General features: G+C 41.4%; 1 protein-coding gene across 1 annotated transcript in view; it reads left to right on the forward strand.

Annotated features, from left to right (window-relative positions):
- The first annotated feature begins 1040 nt into the window (after nucleotides 1-1040).
- Nucleotides 1041-14998, forward strand: part of LOC109107580 (protocadherin-7-like) — a 125872-nt gene continuing 111914 nt past the window's right edge. The window contains 1 exon segment of the mRNA XM_042728873.1: nucleotides 1041-4962. Within this exon segment, the coding sequence (XP_042584807.1) occupies nucleotides 1873-4962 (3090 nt within the window). The 5' untranslated portion in view covers nucleotides 1041-1872.

The raw sequence follows: 14998 nt of genomic DNA on the forward strand, positions 1-14998 counted from the left end.
AGAGTCATTGCACTCGCTCTCTCACTCCTTCACAGCGGTGAGTCAACCGAGCGTCGCTGTCCGTGGTGCCTTTTCTGCGCAACATGCCCATAACAGATGGAGGAGAATAGGTGTTAAGTAGTAGAAAAGCTCACCGCGTATACTCGTGACGAAGAAAAAATCTCACCACAAACGACCACACACATTTATAATCGAACAGACCTGGAAGCCACAAGGGGCATCGAAACCGAGGTGATTTGGGATGCAAGGAGTGGAAAAATGAATAGAGTACTGTTGGGATGCGCGGAGCAATAAGGAGTGCAAACAAAAATATTATTTTTTTTTTACAGTACTATAGAATAATGTTATATTATGGAATTATGGATTTAAAGGTGAATGTACTGTAACATATGGTGATGCACCTATTTTGCTGACACGTTGGTGTTTATTAAAATAACAGTCCATGAAACTGCGCTAAGACATGAAATCACAGTTAGAATATGACAGTGTAAAACGCATTCTTAAAATTGCACATTTTACATACAAACATATATGTTTTCCCAAAGTTAGACTAAATACAAAATGTGCTAAATAGACGCATATGCGTATAGAAGTCTTGTTTGAAAAGGATGTAACCATAGCAACAATTCCGTTACGCTCAGTATCGCGCAGTGCATCGACAAAACATACTGCCATTATTTATCACTTTACTATAGATTTGTACAACGTAAACATATGTGAAACATCTTAATGATAGTTGACGGTTGGCTAACCAGTTCTGATTTGCGCGACGCCAGCCTCAGCAGAAATGTAATTCCCTTTAAAAAGTCAAACCCCTTTTGGAAAGCATTTGGCATTTCGCACACTGAACCTCCAATAGCCTCCGAATGCTCATTTCGGGAGAGCACAATATTTATAGACTATTTTGCAATAAAATGCCCCTGCGAACCAAAAAGAAGAGACCCTCCTCAAACAGTAAAACTAAGCGATCAAGTTGAGCTTTGTTTGTCGCACAGGGAGCGCAGCGCGAAGGGGGTGGAGAGAGAGAGAGAGGGAGAGTGAGGGAGCGAGCGAGAGAGAGAGACTCGCGCGCGGAGTGCGGCAGATACACACGCGCTTCTGCTGCAGGTGAGAGGCGCGCGCTGGACAGAGGGACCGTCCTCGCGCTGGAATTTTAATATCACATTCCTAGCATCTCTGCCAGGATTATAACTCCGTTGTTGCTCAGTTTTGCATATTGCCTTAACGCTGAACGGCACAGTGGCACTGCGGAGAATTTTTTTTTTTTTTCCGTTCTCTGGTGCAAGTGAGAACTATTAGACTCTGAGTGGACTGGAGAAATCTTGTGCGCGCGGACACGGCACACGGAGAGGGCAGATCATTTGCGGTTTATATCCGTAGCATAAGAAGTTCTGATATTTCAGTTTCTATTCCGTATAATGGGATATCATCCAGAGCGGAGAGTTCGCATCTGTGAAGACTGGATTTAAAACCTTATTAACTGATTGCGCAATGGATTGAATTTCTGGCTTCGTTGCCTTTAATGAAAAGACCCGGCGATGTCAAGCCATGGCAAACACGGAGTAGTCTCAGCAAGTAATTTCTGGCATGTTTATTTCAAGCTTAATGTTGAATGAATTTGTAAAGACTTTCTGTCAGTGCTGTGTATATTTTTGAGGGACAAATCAATGAAAACGGGGAATAACAAGATCCTAGTCTGAGAGAGGGAAAAGACAACAGATATGCGCTATTCTGTCTGGTAACCACAGAGGGGTATCCGATTGTGAAAACACATGCTGTGAGAAACAGGCGCTTTAACACGAGCGAGAAGAAGGTGAAAAAGCTGTTAAACAAAATTAACGTACAGTTTTGTCGGAAAACCCGCGACTAGCAATGAGGACTACGGGCATTGTGGACTATTTAAGCTACTGCTTTCTTATTCTGCAGCTGCTGAGTCAGCCCGCAGCCAAGCAAGTGCTCCGGTACCGCCTGGCTGAGGAGGGTCCTGCCGATGTCCGTGTGGGCAATGTAGCCGCGGACCTTGGCATCACGGCTGGCATGGATGTGACTTTTACCTTAGAATCCGGCTCCGAGTACTTCAAAATCGATAACATGACCGGAGACCTGAGCACGAACGAGCGGCGGATAGACCGCGAAAAGCTGCCGCAGTGTCAAATGATTTTTGATGAGAACGAATGTATAGATTTCGAAGTGTCCGTGATAGGACCCGCGCAGAGCTGGGTCGATCTCTTCGAGGGCAAAGTGATTATTTTAGACATAAACGACAACACCCCGTCTTTTCCCTCACCTGTTCTTACGCTCTCCGTTGAGGAGAACAGACCCATTGGCACACTTTATCTCTTGCCCACGGCCACTGACAGAGATTTCGGGCGGAATGGAATTGAGCGATATGAGTTAATTCAGGACAACGGCGAGAGCTCTGTCAGACGGATCGGCACTTCCGGCTCCGGCACTGTTGACACTCACATGGGCAAGCGGAGGTTCGACGAGGGGGCGAGCCGCAGCAGCGTCTTTGAACTTCAAGTTGCTGACACCACAGACGGCGAGAAGCAGCCGCAGCTAATTATCAAAGGAGCACTGGACAGAGAGCAGCGCGACTCCTATGAGCTGACTCTGCGTGTTAGAGATGGGGGCGACCCCCCACGCTCCTCTCAAGCCATCCTTAGGGTAATGATCACTGATGTAAATGATAACACCCCACGCTTTGAAAAGAGCGTCTATGAGGCAGACCTGCCAGAAAACAGCTCCCCAGGTGCCCCCATACTCCAGCTGAAAGCGGGCGACACCGATGTTGGCGTGAATGGACAGATTGAATATGTTTTCGGAGCAGCCACAGAGTCAGTGCGACGACTGCTGCGTCTTGACGAGAGCACTGGCTGGCTCAGTGTTTTGCACAGAATTGACCGTGAAGATGTGAGCCAGCTTCGCTTCACAGTCATGGCACGTGATCGTGGCCAGCCCCCTAAGACTGACAAGGCGACAGTGATCATCAACATCAAAGATGAAAATGATAACGTCCCCAATATCGACATCCGGAAAATCGGACGCATTTTTCTCAAAGACGGTGTGGCTAATGTGGCAGAGGATGTGATTGTTGATACACCCATCGCTCTGGTCCAAGTGTCAGACAGAGATAAAGGGCCGAACGGTATAGTGACATGCACCGTAGTGGGAGATGTTCCATTTCAGCTCAAACCTGCTAGTGAGGTTGAGGGCGAAATGAATAAAAAGAAGTACTTTCTCCATACGTCAGCACCACTTGATTATGAAGCAGTGCAGGAGTATAATGTGGTCATTGTTGCTGTTGACTCTGGGAGCCCTAGCCTCTCTAGCAACAATTCACTGATAGTCAAAGTGGGGGACATGAATGACAATCCACCAGTTTTTACCAAAAGCACAGTGGAAGTTTCATTTCCTGAAAACAATGCTCCCGGCGAGCGTGTTGTCACAGTAGTGGCCTTAGATGCAGACAGCGGCAAAAATGCAGAAATCTCCTACTCCCTGGACTCCTCTGTGAATGGAATATTTTCCATCGATGCAGACACCGGTGACATCCGTGTCAACACCATACTTGACAGGGAGCAGACGGAACGTTATGAGTTCAAAGTTATCGCCAAAGACAAAGGCATGCCTGTTCTGCAGGGCTCAGCCACTGTGGTAGTCCTGGTGGCGGATAAAAATGACAACGAGCCAAAGTTCATGCAGGATGTGTTCACTTTCTATATACAGGAAAACCTGCAACCCAACAGCCCTGTTGGCATGATAACAGTCATGGATGCCGACAAAGGACAAAATGCAGACATGAGTCTATACATTGAGCAACAGGAAGACATTTTCTCCATTGACAACAACACAGGTACCATCTTCTCAAACATGGCCTTTGACCGTGAGCAAAAAAACACATATTCATTCCGTGTCAAAGCTGTTGATGGAGGCGATCCGCCCCGGTCAGCTACGGCCACCGTGTCCCTCTCTGTAATGGATGTAAATGATAATCCCCCCACTGTCACTTTTCCAATGAATAGCTCATACACGCTGCTTCCTCCTTCTAGCAACATAAGGACGGTGGTCAGGACTGTCTCGGCTGCTGATACCGACACAGGTGTTAATGCTAACCTCAGCTACAGAATAGTGGGTGGAAATCCATTTAAGTTGTTTGAAATTGATGCATGGACTGGAGTGATCTTGTTAGTTGGCAAACTAGAGCAAAAACATTTTGGCCTTCATCGACTAGTTGTGCAAGTGAACGACAGCGGGGTTCCGTCACAAAGCACCACCACGTTAGTCCACATCTACGTCAACGAAACGCTTTCCAACTCCACTATTGTAGAGGCGCAAGTTGCCAAAAGTCTTGGTACGCCGCTCAATGCTGACATTGCAGGAGACCCCAACTATGACTTGGGAAAGCAACGACTGAGCATCGCCATAGGAGTAGTGTCAGGCATCATGACAGTGATTCTTATCATCCTGGTGGTCGTTATGGCCCGCTACTGCCGTCCCAAGAACAAGAACGGCTATGAGGCTGGAAAGAAAGACCATGAAGACTTCTTCACTCCTCAGCAACATGATAAAGGCAAGAAACCCAAGAAAGACAAGAATAAGAAAAAGTCTAAACAGCCTTTATATAGCAGCATTGTCACTGTCGAGGCATCTAAGCCAAACGGCCAGCGCTACGATGGCGTTAATGAGAAACTGTCGGACAGTCCGGGAATGGGAATGGGCCGCTATCGCTCCGTCAACGGTGGCCCCGGAAGCCCAGATCTTGCCCGCCATTACAAATCCAGCTCACCCCTGCCCACCGTTCAGCTGCACCCTCAGTCTCCAACGGCAGGAAAAAAGCACCAGGCTGTTCAAGACCTGCCGCCAGCCAACACGTTTGTTGGCACTGGAGATAACATATCCATCGGATCAGACCACTGTTCTGAGTACAGTAGCCAAACCATCAACAAGTACAACAAACAGGTAAGAACAATATCTTTTGAATCTATGATATCAATCACATTTTTTATACTTGAATCTTCAAGCTTTATCTGAGTGTCTATAAACACCAACACTATTCAGCCTACACTGTAATACTATCATACTGGATATATGTATTTTTAGCCGATGCTTCTGTTTCCCTGTATCGACCTGCTTCGCCTCAGAGTGCCATTTAGATGTAATGCTAAAAGCGACATGAAGGCATTCTTCAGTCAGGGCTATCATATCCGCCGGGCCACCTGGGGTGCCGTGACCACGCTGTGGACACATTGGCACGTCTTTTAGTTTAGTTGTAGGGCAGATGCGGGTGTCAGCGTTGATGACCTTTGTCTGCGTGTGTGTGTCTGAAGATCGAATGGGATCACATATGGCTCTGGTTCACAGCTATTCCGTCTCAGCAGTAGGTTTGCATCTGGAGCACGACCCAACCTCTTTTATCAAAACATGCCTACTTCTTTCTTTTTCGGGGAGGAAGGCAGGATAGAGGAGGGGTGAGTGAGATGAAGCAGAGGGAAAAAAGCTTGGAAAAGGTGGAATGTTAGTTGTGGTGTCATGTTTTAGTGTGCTTATCTGAACAGACTGGGAACATCTGGGCGGGAGGTCACATTTAACATTTCCTGTGCACTTGTGTGTCTGGACCAATTCAGTGACCTAGCAGTGAAATCTGGCCTCATCTCTCTCTCTCTCTCTCTCTCTCTCTCTCTAATCTCTCATTCTCTTATCTTTATTTTTTACTCCATACCTCTCTTGTACTCGCCTTGTTGTTTGTACCATTATTTAAAGCATAAAATGCCCTTTGATACAGCATCCTTGAAATGGCTTTGTAAATTTGTAGGCACACGTGTGAAATAATCAACTCATATCATTATTGTTCCCTGTCCTGTGGAGCGCTCCGCTGCTAGGTGAGGTTAATTCAAAAGTGAAGTCAGCCCTATCATTGTCCAGATTTGCCAGGAAAAGAACACTTGCCCTGTCGTTTCATGTGTTTTCTAAGTTGGTTAATGCATTATTGATTCCTATCTAACATGGCGTAAGTAGTGTCCTCTCTTGCATTCCAGAACAATGCCCTTTCTAAACACAAGCCACAAGCTAGCCTTCTCTCTCTTACACATCCTCACTCATTTTATCGAATTTTCTTCCTTACAATTCTACTATGGTTCATGCTTTTTTATTTTTATTTTTTCCTCCACTGTGTATTTAGAAACACCTACTCTCATCTCTCCATTTTTTATGCCTGCTGCTTCTTTCCAATATCCCACTTGTTTCCCTTTTCTCATTCTATTTCTTTCTTCCTCACAAATTCTGGGTCCTTGCACAGTTTCCCTTTTTTTGACAACTCTGTCCTGTCTTTCTTTCATCTCTCCTCTTTCTCCTACCCTCTTGAACAGCCCTCTGATGTGCTGTGTTTAGGCGTCTGCACTTCTCTACGACAGGAGTACTGTTGCCCATGTTTCTTTCGGACATCTCATGCATATTTAAACACAACCTCCATTTGCTGCCCCAGCACATGTATTGTGTGTCCAAGTACTCTGCGTAGATAATTATTTATTTGCTTTTTATTTGAAAGCTGCAGTGCTTTGTACGAGCCGTCCATTTGTTTGTCCATTCAAATGTAGCAGACTTTCACAGGGTGTTGAGCAAAAGAGTTCTACACTATTACCAGTTTGCAATTACAGCGTCCTTGGCAAGAAGCGAGATCAAGTCCAGCGTCATTACGTACGTCCCTGCTGACAATTTAAGAGGGGCTTTTTAGATTTTTTATTGAGCGTTATCAGGAGTAGCCAACATGCCCTCGCAAAATCCCATTAAGATAGCATAATAGTCTATATCAAATACTTTTTAAAGAGAAGTCATTAGAATTTCATTTTTGAGCCTAATATGTTTCTAGCTTGTATTTAATGGGAGAACATTTTTTTGTTGGCTTTTATGATGACCTTCTTATTTTTTTCTTTTAATTCTTTTTATCCATCTTTACCTTCCTTCCCAATCTCTTTCGTTCTCTGTCACTCATCATGAAGGGATAATGTGCCAGGCACATTCACAATGGACTCAAGCCACTAATTCTTGATGAATCACTGATTTGATGAGTGTCATACTGCTGTAAGGTTTAATTACAGCTGTGTGATAGGGCTGCACAATAATGAAAAAAAAAACACGTAATTGTTGATTTTTTTCTTTTAGTACTGTAATTGTGATTATTTTTGTTGATTAATAGAATTTGTGTTTATTTATTAATATATTGATTTATTGTTTGTGTGTGAGGGGAAGGTATGGGTGTGCAAAGAGGGCGCTGTTTTAAAGCAGTAAAATTAGTTAAAATGGATATTACCGAACAGTTTCAACTGTTGCATACATGCTTCTTGTTCACCACGACAAGACATTTGCTAAAATGCAAGCCAAAATGTTTCTATGGTTATCATAATGTCAATCATCGCTACTTTGTCAGTCACACAAATAACTATAATTTAGTAGAATTACTCCTGCATTTAAATGCATTTACCACTAATGCAACATTAGCAGCATGAGAAATACAGCTTTCTGTATAGGAACTCCCTTTATAATCTCTGAAGCTGTTAATCACTTGCAAACACTCCTATTATAATGAATAAAGCTGACTATATTACATAATGAATTTCTTATTTAGATTGTGTCTACACCTTGTTTGTTATAATGAGAGGATTTGAAAAATTGTAGATCCCAATAGGTCAGCTCGCTATGAACAAAACTGCTGTTTTTAAGGGATTTCTTCCAAAACAGTGACTCATTGAATCACTTTTGATTAGTTATTCCATTCATCATATATATATATATATATATATATATATATATATATATATATATATATATATATATATATATATATATACTGTAGCAGTGATATACATATTAAATAAATAAATAAATAAATAAAACAAAAGAAAAAAAGTAAGATACTTAGTAATTTTAGATTGCATTAAACTTTCCATTGGATGGTTAAATCTAATAAATTAATAAATGTGACACTATTGAGTTTCTGAGCAGGTCACATGACATAATCGTTCTCTGGAATAGATGTACTGGTGCATGCATAGCATATAAATTAATGATGGAGAACATACAGTGCTATTAATAATGGTGTCTTGTTGTAGCTGACTCGAAATACCTAGTTTTCTGGACAAGATTAATTTTCTCTTCACAGTACAATTCCCTCTGGTGAAGTCATCCATGAAAACTACCTGTGTTTTTCTCCTTGTGAAAAGGCCCGGCTCTTTTTGATCGTGTTTGATTTCACTTCTTGTGGTCTGACATCTGAGATGCTCTCTCTTTTCCCCTTCCTCTCTCCTTTTTCTGTCCAGTGGAGGAAAGGGTAAAAGAGACAGGAACTAGAAAGAGGGCCCTGTTAACAGGCTAGAGAAAGGTCTCTACTGTTCTCTGTGTTTGTGTTTGGTGCAATGTGTGTGTGTGTGTGTGTGTGTGTGTGTGTGTGTGTGTGTGTGTGTGTGTGTGTGTGTGTGTGTGTGTGTGTGTGTGTGTGTGTGTGTGTTGAGCGGGATCGAGTGCAGTGGCCTCATAAATGTGTGGTCTGGTTTCATGTTACCTACACCCCCTTAATCTCCTTACACACATAAACTTATGCACACACACACACACGCACGCACGCACTCACACACACACACACACACACACACACACACACACACACACACACACACACACACACTGTTAATTTACCTTAATGCAGGTGGGAGATGCCACCTTCCTGCTAGACAGAAAGGTAATATTTCAAGGTGTTTCATGGCATTTAGCATTTAATGCTTTTCTTGGGCATTCTCTAAAAAGAATGAAATTGGTTGTTCACCATCAGTAAGTGTTTTCAGCTGTTGGTTTTTGGTTTTGTTGCATTACATATTCAGTTGGTCTGAGCACTGCTAATGTCTCTGATGGGAGCAAATTATTTCCTTCATTCCTTTCTGTCTGCTTTATAGAATTCTTCTCACTCAGCTCTATAAAGATGCAGGGGGGAAATTTACTTAAAAAAGGCTGTATCCAGAATTGTTAATGTTTTAAACCAGCGAACGCTGATAGATTCTGTCTTTAATCATTTCCCATGATTCCATAACACCCTAGATCAGAGGCTACCAAATGCAGTTGAACAGCATGAGTGTCATTCACTGATGAAATGGATCTGGCCTATTTTTGTACAAACAGGGATGGAGTTATAACAGGCTTTTAATTTTGAACCAAGCTCAACATTTGAATCAAATATCTGCCAGTCACTGGCTTTTTTTTTTTTTTTCTTTTTTTTTTTTTGAGAGTGCAAAAATAGTTTGGTTTGTACTAATCCATCTCCATATTTAGTGTTGTCTGAGGGTATTGCTGAGATTTGTAAAGCTTTTTGAGGTCACTGTGGCTTGTTTGTTGTGGTTTCAGCCTTTGCGATGCTTTCCATCTTGCATTTGCTTTACATACATGTATTTGGCAGGCCAAAGCGTCACTCATTTTGGACATGTGCAAGCAATACAAAAACACAGCCATGCAAATGCAATCACTTGGCTGTTTATGAGTATTTGTGTGTACTTCTGGAACTCACCTTGTATTGCTGCTAGCAAAACATCTACGCAAATTACAGAAGCTTATTTTCATTAAATACAAAGTGCTTTTGCAAGTTACAAATGGGTTAAGCGTGTACAAGTATGCAACCTTTAAATAATTTTATTTTCTAGTATATTAACTTTAAATATTACTTTTTAATTATTTACAGTTCTTTTAAAAAAATGTTTGTCAAGAGACTTGAGGATAAACCTTCAATCAATGAAGCAATCAAGCAGCCGTATATTCTATTCATCAGAATACAGAGGCGTAAAAATTAACTACACGCCATCATCGTCACGTCACATTAAATAACACGCCATGCGATGGCACGGAATTGCTGGGTAATGGAGACCAGGACAGAATTAGATCAGCTGCAGGCTTGATTGCTGTGTTATTAGGGAGAGCTTGTCAGCTTAACGCCAGAACTGAATGGCCAACGCTGACCGAATCTGTCACAGGTACAGATGTGACTATAGACAGCACACATGCGTGGTTGTGGCTTCCATTAGGAGTTAAAGAGAATGAGAGACTTTTGAAATTGATGCATATGCAAATATTATACTTGACTACATATTCTATACATATTCTACTACATATACTATTTCTATCTTTTGCTGTAGTGTGTCAGTAGGAAATATCAGTTTACATTTCCAAATATTAATTTTGTCATTAATAGTAATAATCCAGTGAGATTTTTGCTTGCACATGGAGACTGACAACAACCAGTGCTCCATACAGAGATCTGATCAAGAGCAAAATCTGATCAAGACTAAATCCAGAAGAACTGTGGCAACGTCTCCAAGATGCTTTTGCTCTATAGGTGCACTTGTGGATAGTCTTTCAGGCAGCTTTGCAAGTATAGGTTTCTTGAAGCATCTTGGAGACGTTGCCACAGTTCTTCTGGGTTTTGTCTGTCTCAGTTTTGTTTCTTCAAGTCATTCCAGACAGACTGGACGATGGTGAGATCAGATCTCTGTGTGGATCACTGACTGTTGTCATTCTTCTTGTGTAAACAAAAATCTCACTGGATTATTACAATTAATGACAAAATGAATGTTTGGAAATGTAAACTGATATTGCCTACTGACACACTACAGCAAAAGACAGAAATAACTGACTTAAAAAAATTTATAATAATTTTGGCCACCACTGTAATTACCATACAGATATAATTAACCATTTACTTCATTAAATAAAAAGCTGAACATCACAGATCATCTTTGGAAAATAGAGGCCAACTCTTCATTTGCATGCACAGGTCAACGTTTCATTCGTGCCCAGTGTCGACACGGGCGTATGTAAAACAGTACATGTAAATGACCTGTGAAACTTTAGCCAGAAATATGAAAGCTCTATCTGATACAGCACAAGGCCAAGTTAACAGAGAAAACAGTTTAAAAATACAGTTGCGTTCTTTTTAAATTTGTCTTCTTCTTCTCGGAGCGCAGTTGTAGTGATTTCACTTGACCTTTTACAAGTAGTACTGCGACGTCTCTTTGATTTCTTTTTTCCTCCTTCTGTTACTGTAAGTAATCTATCCTTTCAGCTGCCCGTTGACAGCATGATGTAGCTCGAGCGTGCCTGCAGTCTCTCTCATTCTCTTTCATTCTTCGCCTCTCTTTCTTTTTCTCAGTCCCTCTGTCGCCTTCCTCCTCTCTTTATTCTCTATTATATTCTCTCTCATGGTCTCTTGTTCCTCAATCTTCATGTGAATAATCTTGATTGAAGCTACGGAGATGCACTTGTAACATTTATCATGCTAAAATGATGAAAGCGACAGTTGCGGGTGGAATAGAAGCGACGGGGCCGAAGCGAAGGGAAAAAGTAAGATCATCTCTTGATTGGTTGCTGCTGTGCTGATTGTAAGTGCCGGTGTCATCACAGTGTGTGCTTAACCCAATCTGTACTTCAATTCTGACGCTGTCAAAACTCACAGGGTGCACTGGATTACGACTCCCGCACGCACACACATACACGTATGTTACAGCTGTATTGTAATACTGCTGTTTTTTTTTTTTCTTCTCTATTTTCTGCCTGTCGTGTGTGTGTGTGTGTGTGTGTGTGTGTGTGTGTGTGTGTGTGTGTGTGTGTGTAAGTATAAGGGTTTATTAAAGCAATAAGCCATGAGAGGCTGTGTATTACAGTGATTTTTTTACTACAGTTAAGGAGTGTTTTTAGGCAGAATGCGAAGTGGAAAGCTCTCTAACCACGGTGAAATCTCTGTAATGCACATCCTCGAATGGCTTATTGCTTTCATAAAGTGAAAACAACAGCAAAACAAATAGATAGTAGTTAACACTATTTATTTAGGATGTTTACAGTGGCCAAGCAATGTAGCAATGGTGCAGTAATATAAAATTCAACTGAACTGTGATCACAGGTCTATGTATGTCAGCATTTTACAGTGATTTTAAGCGGGGCTCATCCAGTCAGAATTTAGCACTGCGTTTATTTGTTTTTTTTTGTTTAATTATTTTTGTTTATTGAATGCTAGCTTATTTCTTTTTACTCTCTGGCTATTTTCAGGTCAGAGGAAGTGAACTCGTTGCGTATGCGTTGGTTTGACTCGGCGTGTGCATCTGTTGTTTTGTGTATATTTGTGTAATTGTTTTCACAGCCGCGACCCTGTCTGTGTTTAAATGGTGCTTGTAAAAAAGCACAACCACTTAGCATTGTTCCAAACTAACACAGGGGAATAGTTCAGTGTCAACACAAAGAATACAAACAGGGATCGGATGGTTGAAATGGCTAGTTTTGCTTGTTTTAATAGGACTATGTTCATATTCACGGCCTGATGTGGTCTGATTTGTGCATCTTGGCATTTTTGCAACCCATTTTACTTTTGTAATGTGATGCATTTCTAGAGGGCGAGACTTGATTTAGCAATCAGGATCATGAAAAGTGGTCTTTATGACAGGTGTTAGAGTAGTGACATCATATATAAGCTGATGTCATATATCCCTCTTACTTTTTAACCCTTTCCTTTCTAAGTGAATTTTTAACATTAAGATCAGAAACATTTAGTAAGAAAGTAAATAGTGTCAGGTTTAGTTATTTTTAAATTTAAAAATTATCAAGGATATTGCATGTTACCTATTGCTTATAGAAGAAGAAGAGAGGAAAAAATATATATATTTTTTTTATTTACTCCGTTAAAAACAGTTAGCATCCTTTATCATGGTTCTCACAGTCTTGGAAACCTAGGTATATTATAGCCTTATTGTAAAAATGTGATTTCTACACCTGGAAAAGTCATCAAACATCTCCTAAATGCCTGAAGTCATGAAATGTAATTATTTTAGTTCCTTGGGCACGTTTGAACATTGTTGGGGACAAAAATGCTGAGAACCGCTGGGCTGTGGTTTCTATATGCTCATCCATGCAGTGGGGATGTTTGTGTTTCTGTGTGTGTGGGAGAGAGAACAAAAAACATCAAAGTTTTAAGGGCGTCTCAAGCCAAGTGTTTGTGTTTGAGCATGTGCCTGTTGAGCAAGTCTCAAGTCTGTTGAGGAACTCAAATAAAATTGCCATACTAGTCCTTCATGACAGAATAAGTATACACAATATACAAGTGTCATTTCTGGGTGACACCATAACATACTCTCTCATCACATACCGCCGCTGCTGTCTAATCAAAATGTGCTTCAGCCAAATGGATAGATGTTTATTGGCTGCAATAATGCACACCAAGAATGACTGACAACTTCATTCCCGCAATGAAACATCTGTGTGTGTTGACATTTAAGATGGGTAATATAATTTTCCAAATCCAGATGGTTTTAAGAGACATAACCCATATCTATCACCAACAGGCACAAAATCAGACGCACATACCTGCAAGCACGCACACGATCCACCTCCAGCCATTTATTTGTCTTTTTAACATTTGCTCTTCTCCAGTGTAAAGCACACAAGCATGAGGGTCTGAAATATTAAGTGAGTTGTGATCTCTTGACTGCATAAGTGGAGATTAAACACTGGGGCCAGTATAAATAATGCACAAAGTCTTACATATTTGTGTAAAAGAGACTGCTCCTCATCACCGGGACCTCATTGGTATGGAGAAGAGATGTGGCTGAAGTCAAATGGATTCAAACGGAATGGAATAAGAAGTGGAAAGAACTGACGGGAGTCTTCCAATAGCCTTCCATTTCTTTTGCCACAGTGTCATTCCGCAAGCCGCAAAAAGAGATCACTACTGTGTGTGTGTGTGTCCAGACCGTTCCCAAATGAGATTATGTGTGTGTGTGTGTGTGTGTAAGGCAGGAGAGGGAAGGTTCAGCGGCCATCCATCAAGTTGTGGGAGAGCTGTGTGGTATTGCAAGAGCAAGGCCAAGGTGCTCTGTGTGTGTGTGGGAACGTGTTTGTGCGTTCGTATGCGAGAGAGAGAAAATGCGCTGCAACAGGGGCCTCTACGGTTCAGCCATTCCATCACAAGAACACTGTCACTTAGCTACATGCGAGGAAAGGTGTCTGTGCGCGCTCGTGTGTGTGTGTGTGATTCTCGATAGACCTCAGAAAATAATATAGCTGCAGAAACCATAAGAAAACAGATATAAGAAAACTGAAATAGTCTTGGGGGCTATGAATATCAAAGAAAAATTTCATTGTCTTTGTGTTTTAGTAGCGTGCCAAGGTTTTTAATGCTATTTTTTGCCTTTGCGTGCATTCACATCACAAAACATAATCTTGACTGCTCGAAAGCTGCAAAAATATTCATTATAACATGCCACCTCACCCGGCTAACTAGGAAGCATTATATCGATGAGAGGCCACCAAAGAGAGACCAGGCTATTAGTGCTGGCCAATAAATCTTGTCAGTGCACGGAATGCAGGGCGGCCTTTGAAAAATGAAGGTCATGCTCAGGAGTTTATGAGAGCCTGTTATAAAATCAGCTGAATTATGGAGTCCCCTGAGCCTTTTCAGTCATGTTAATTTCAGACGCTGTGATCTGGTGTCCTCCCTCACTTGCCATAGAACGGAATAAGACGGCTGATTAGGTGAATTATATTGTGATTTAAGGTGGGTTATGCCATGAAAGTGTGCTTGTTGACTCTGTGAATAATGATCTGGGTGTCAAAGCATGTGTGTGTGTGTGTGTGCTATATTAGACTTTTAGTATGCAAGAAACCCGTCTCTGTGAACTAGTCCAATACATTAAATCTATTAATCTTTAAGGAGTCAGATTTTGACTTATAACATGGCTGAAAAAAAAATGTGTGAATGAAAATGAAAAAATAAATAAATAATGAAATAGTGTGTGAGAGAGAAAAAAAGACAGCAACAGAACTAGTTTTAAATTTTGGCGCCACCCACTGGCTTATTGTGACTTCATGATGTAATAATTGCTTAGGTCATAAATATTAATTAGGTTGCGCTGTAACCTAATTGCACTGTCCATTATTGTAACCTAATTAATATTCATGAGGCAGGGCTTCTCCATAG

Source organism: Cyprinus carpio, chromosome B7 (assembly GCF_018340385.1).
Source record: "Cyprinus carpio isolate SPL01 chromosome B7, ASM1834038v1, whole genome shotgun sequence".
Classification (NCBI taxonomy): Eukaryota; Metazoa; Chordata; class Actinopteri; order Cypriniformes; family Cyprinidae; genus Cyprinus; species Cyprinus carpio.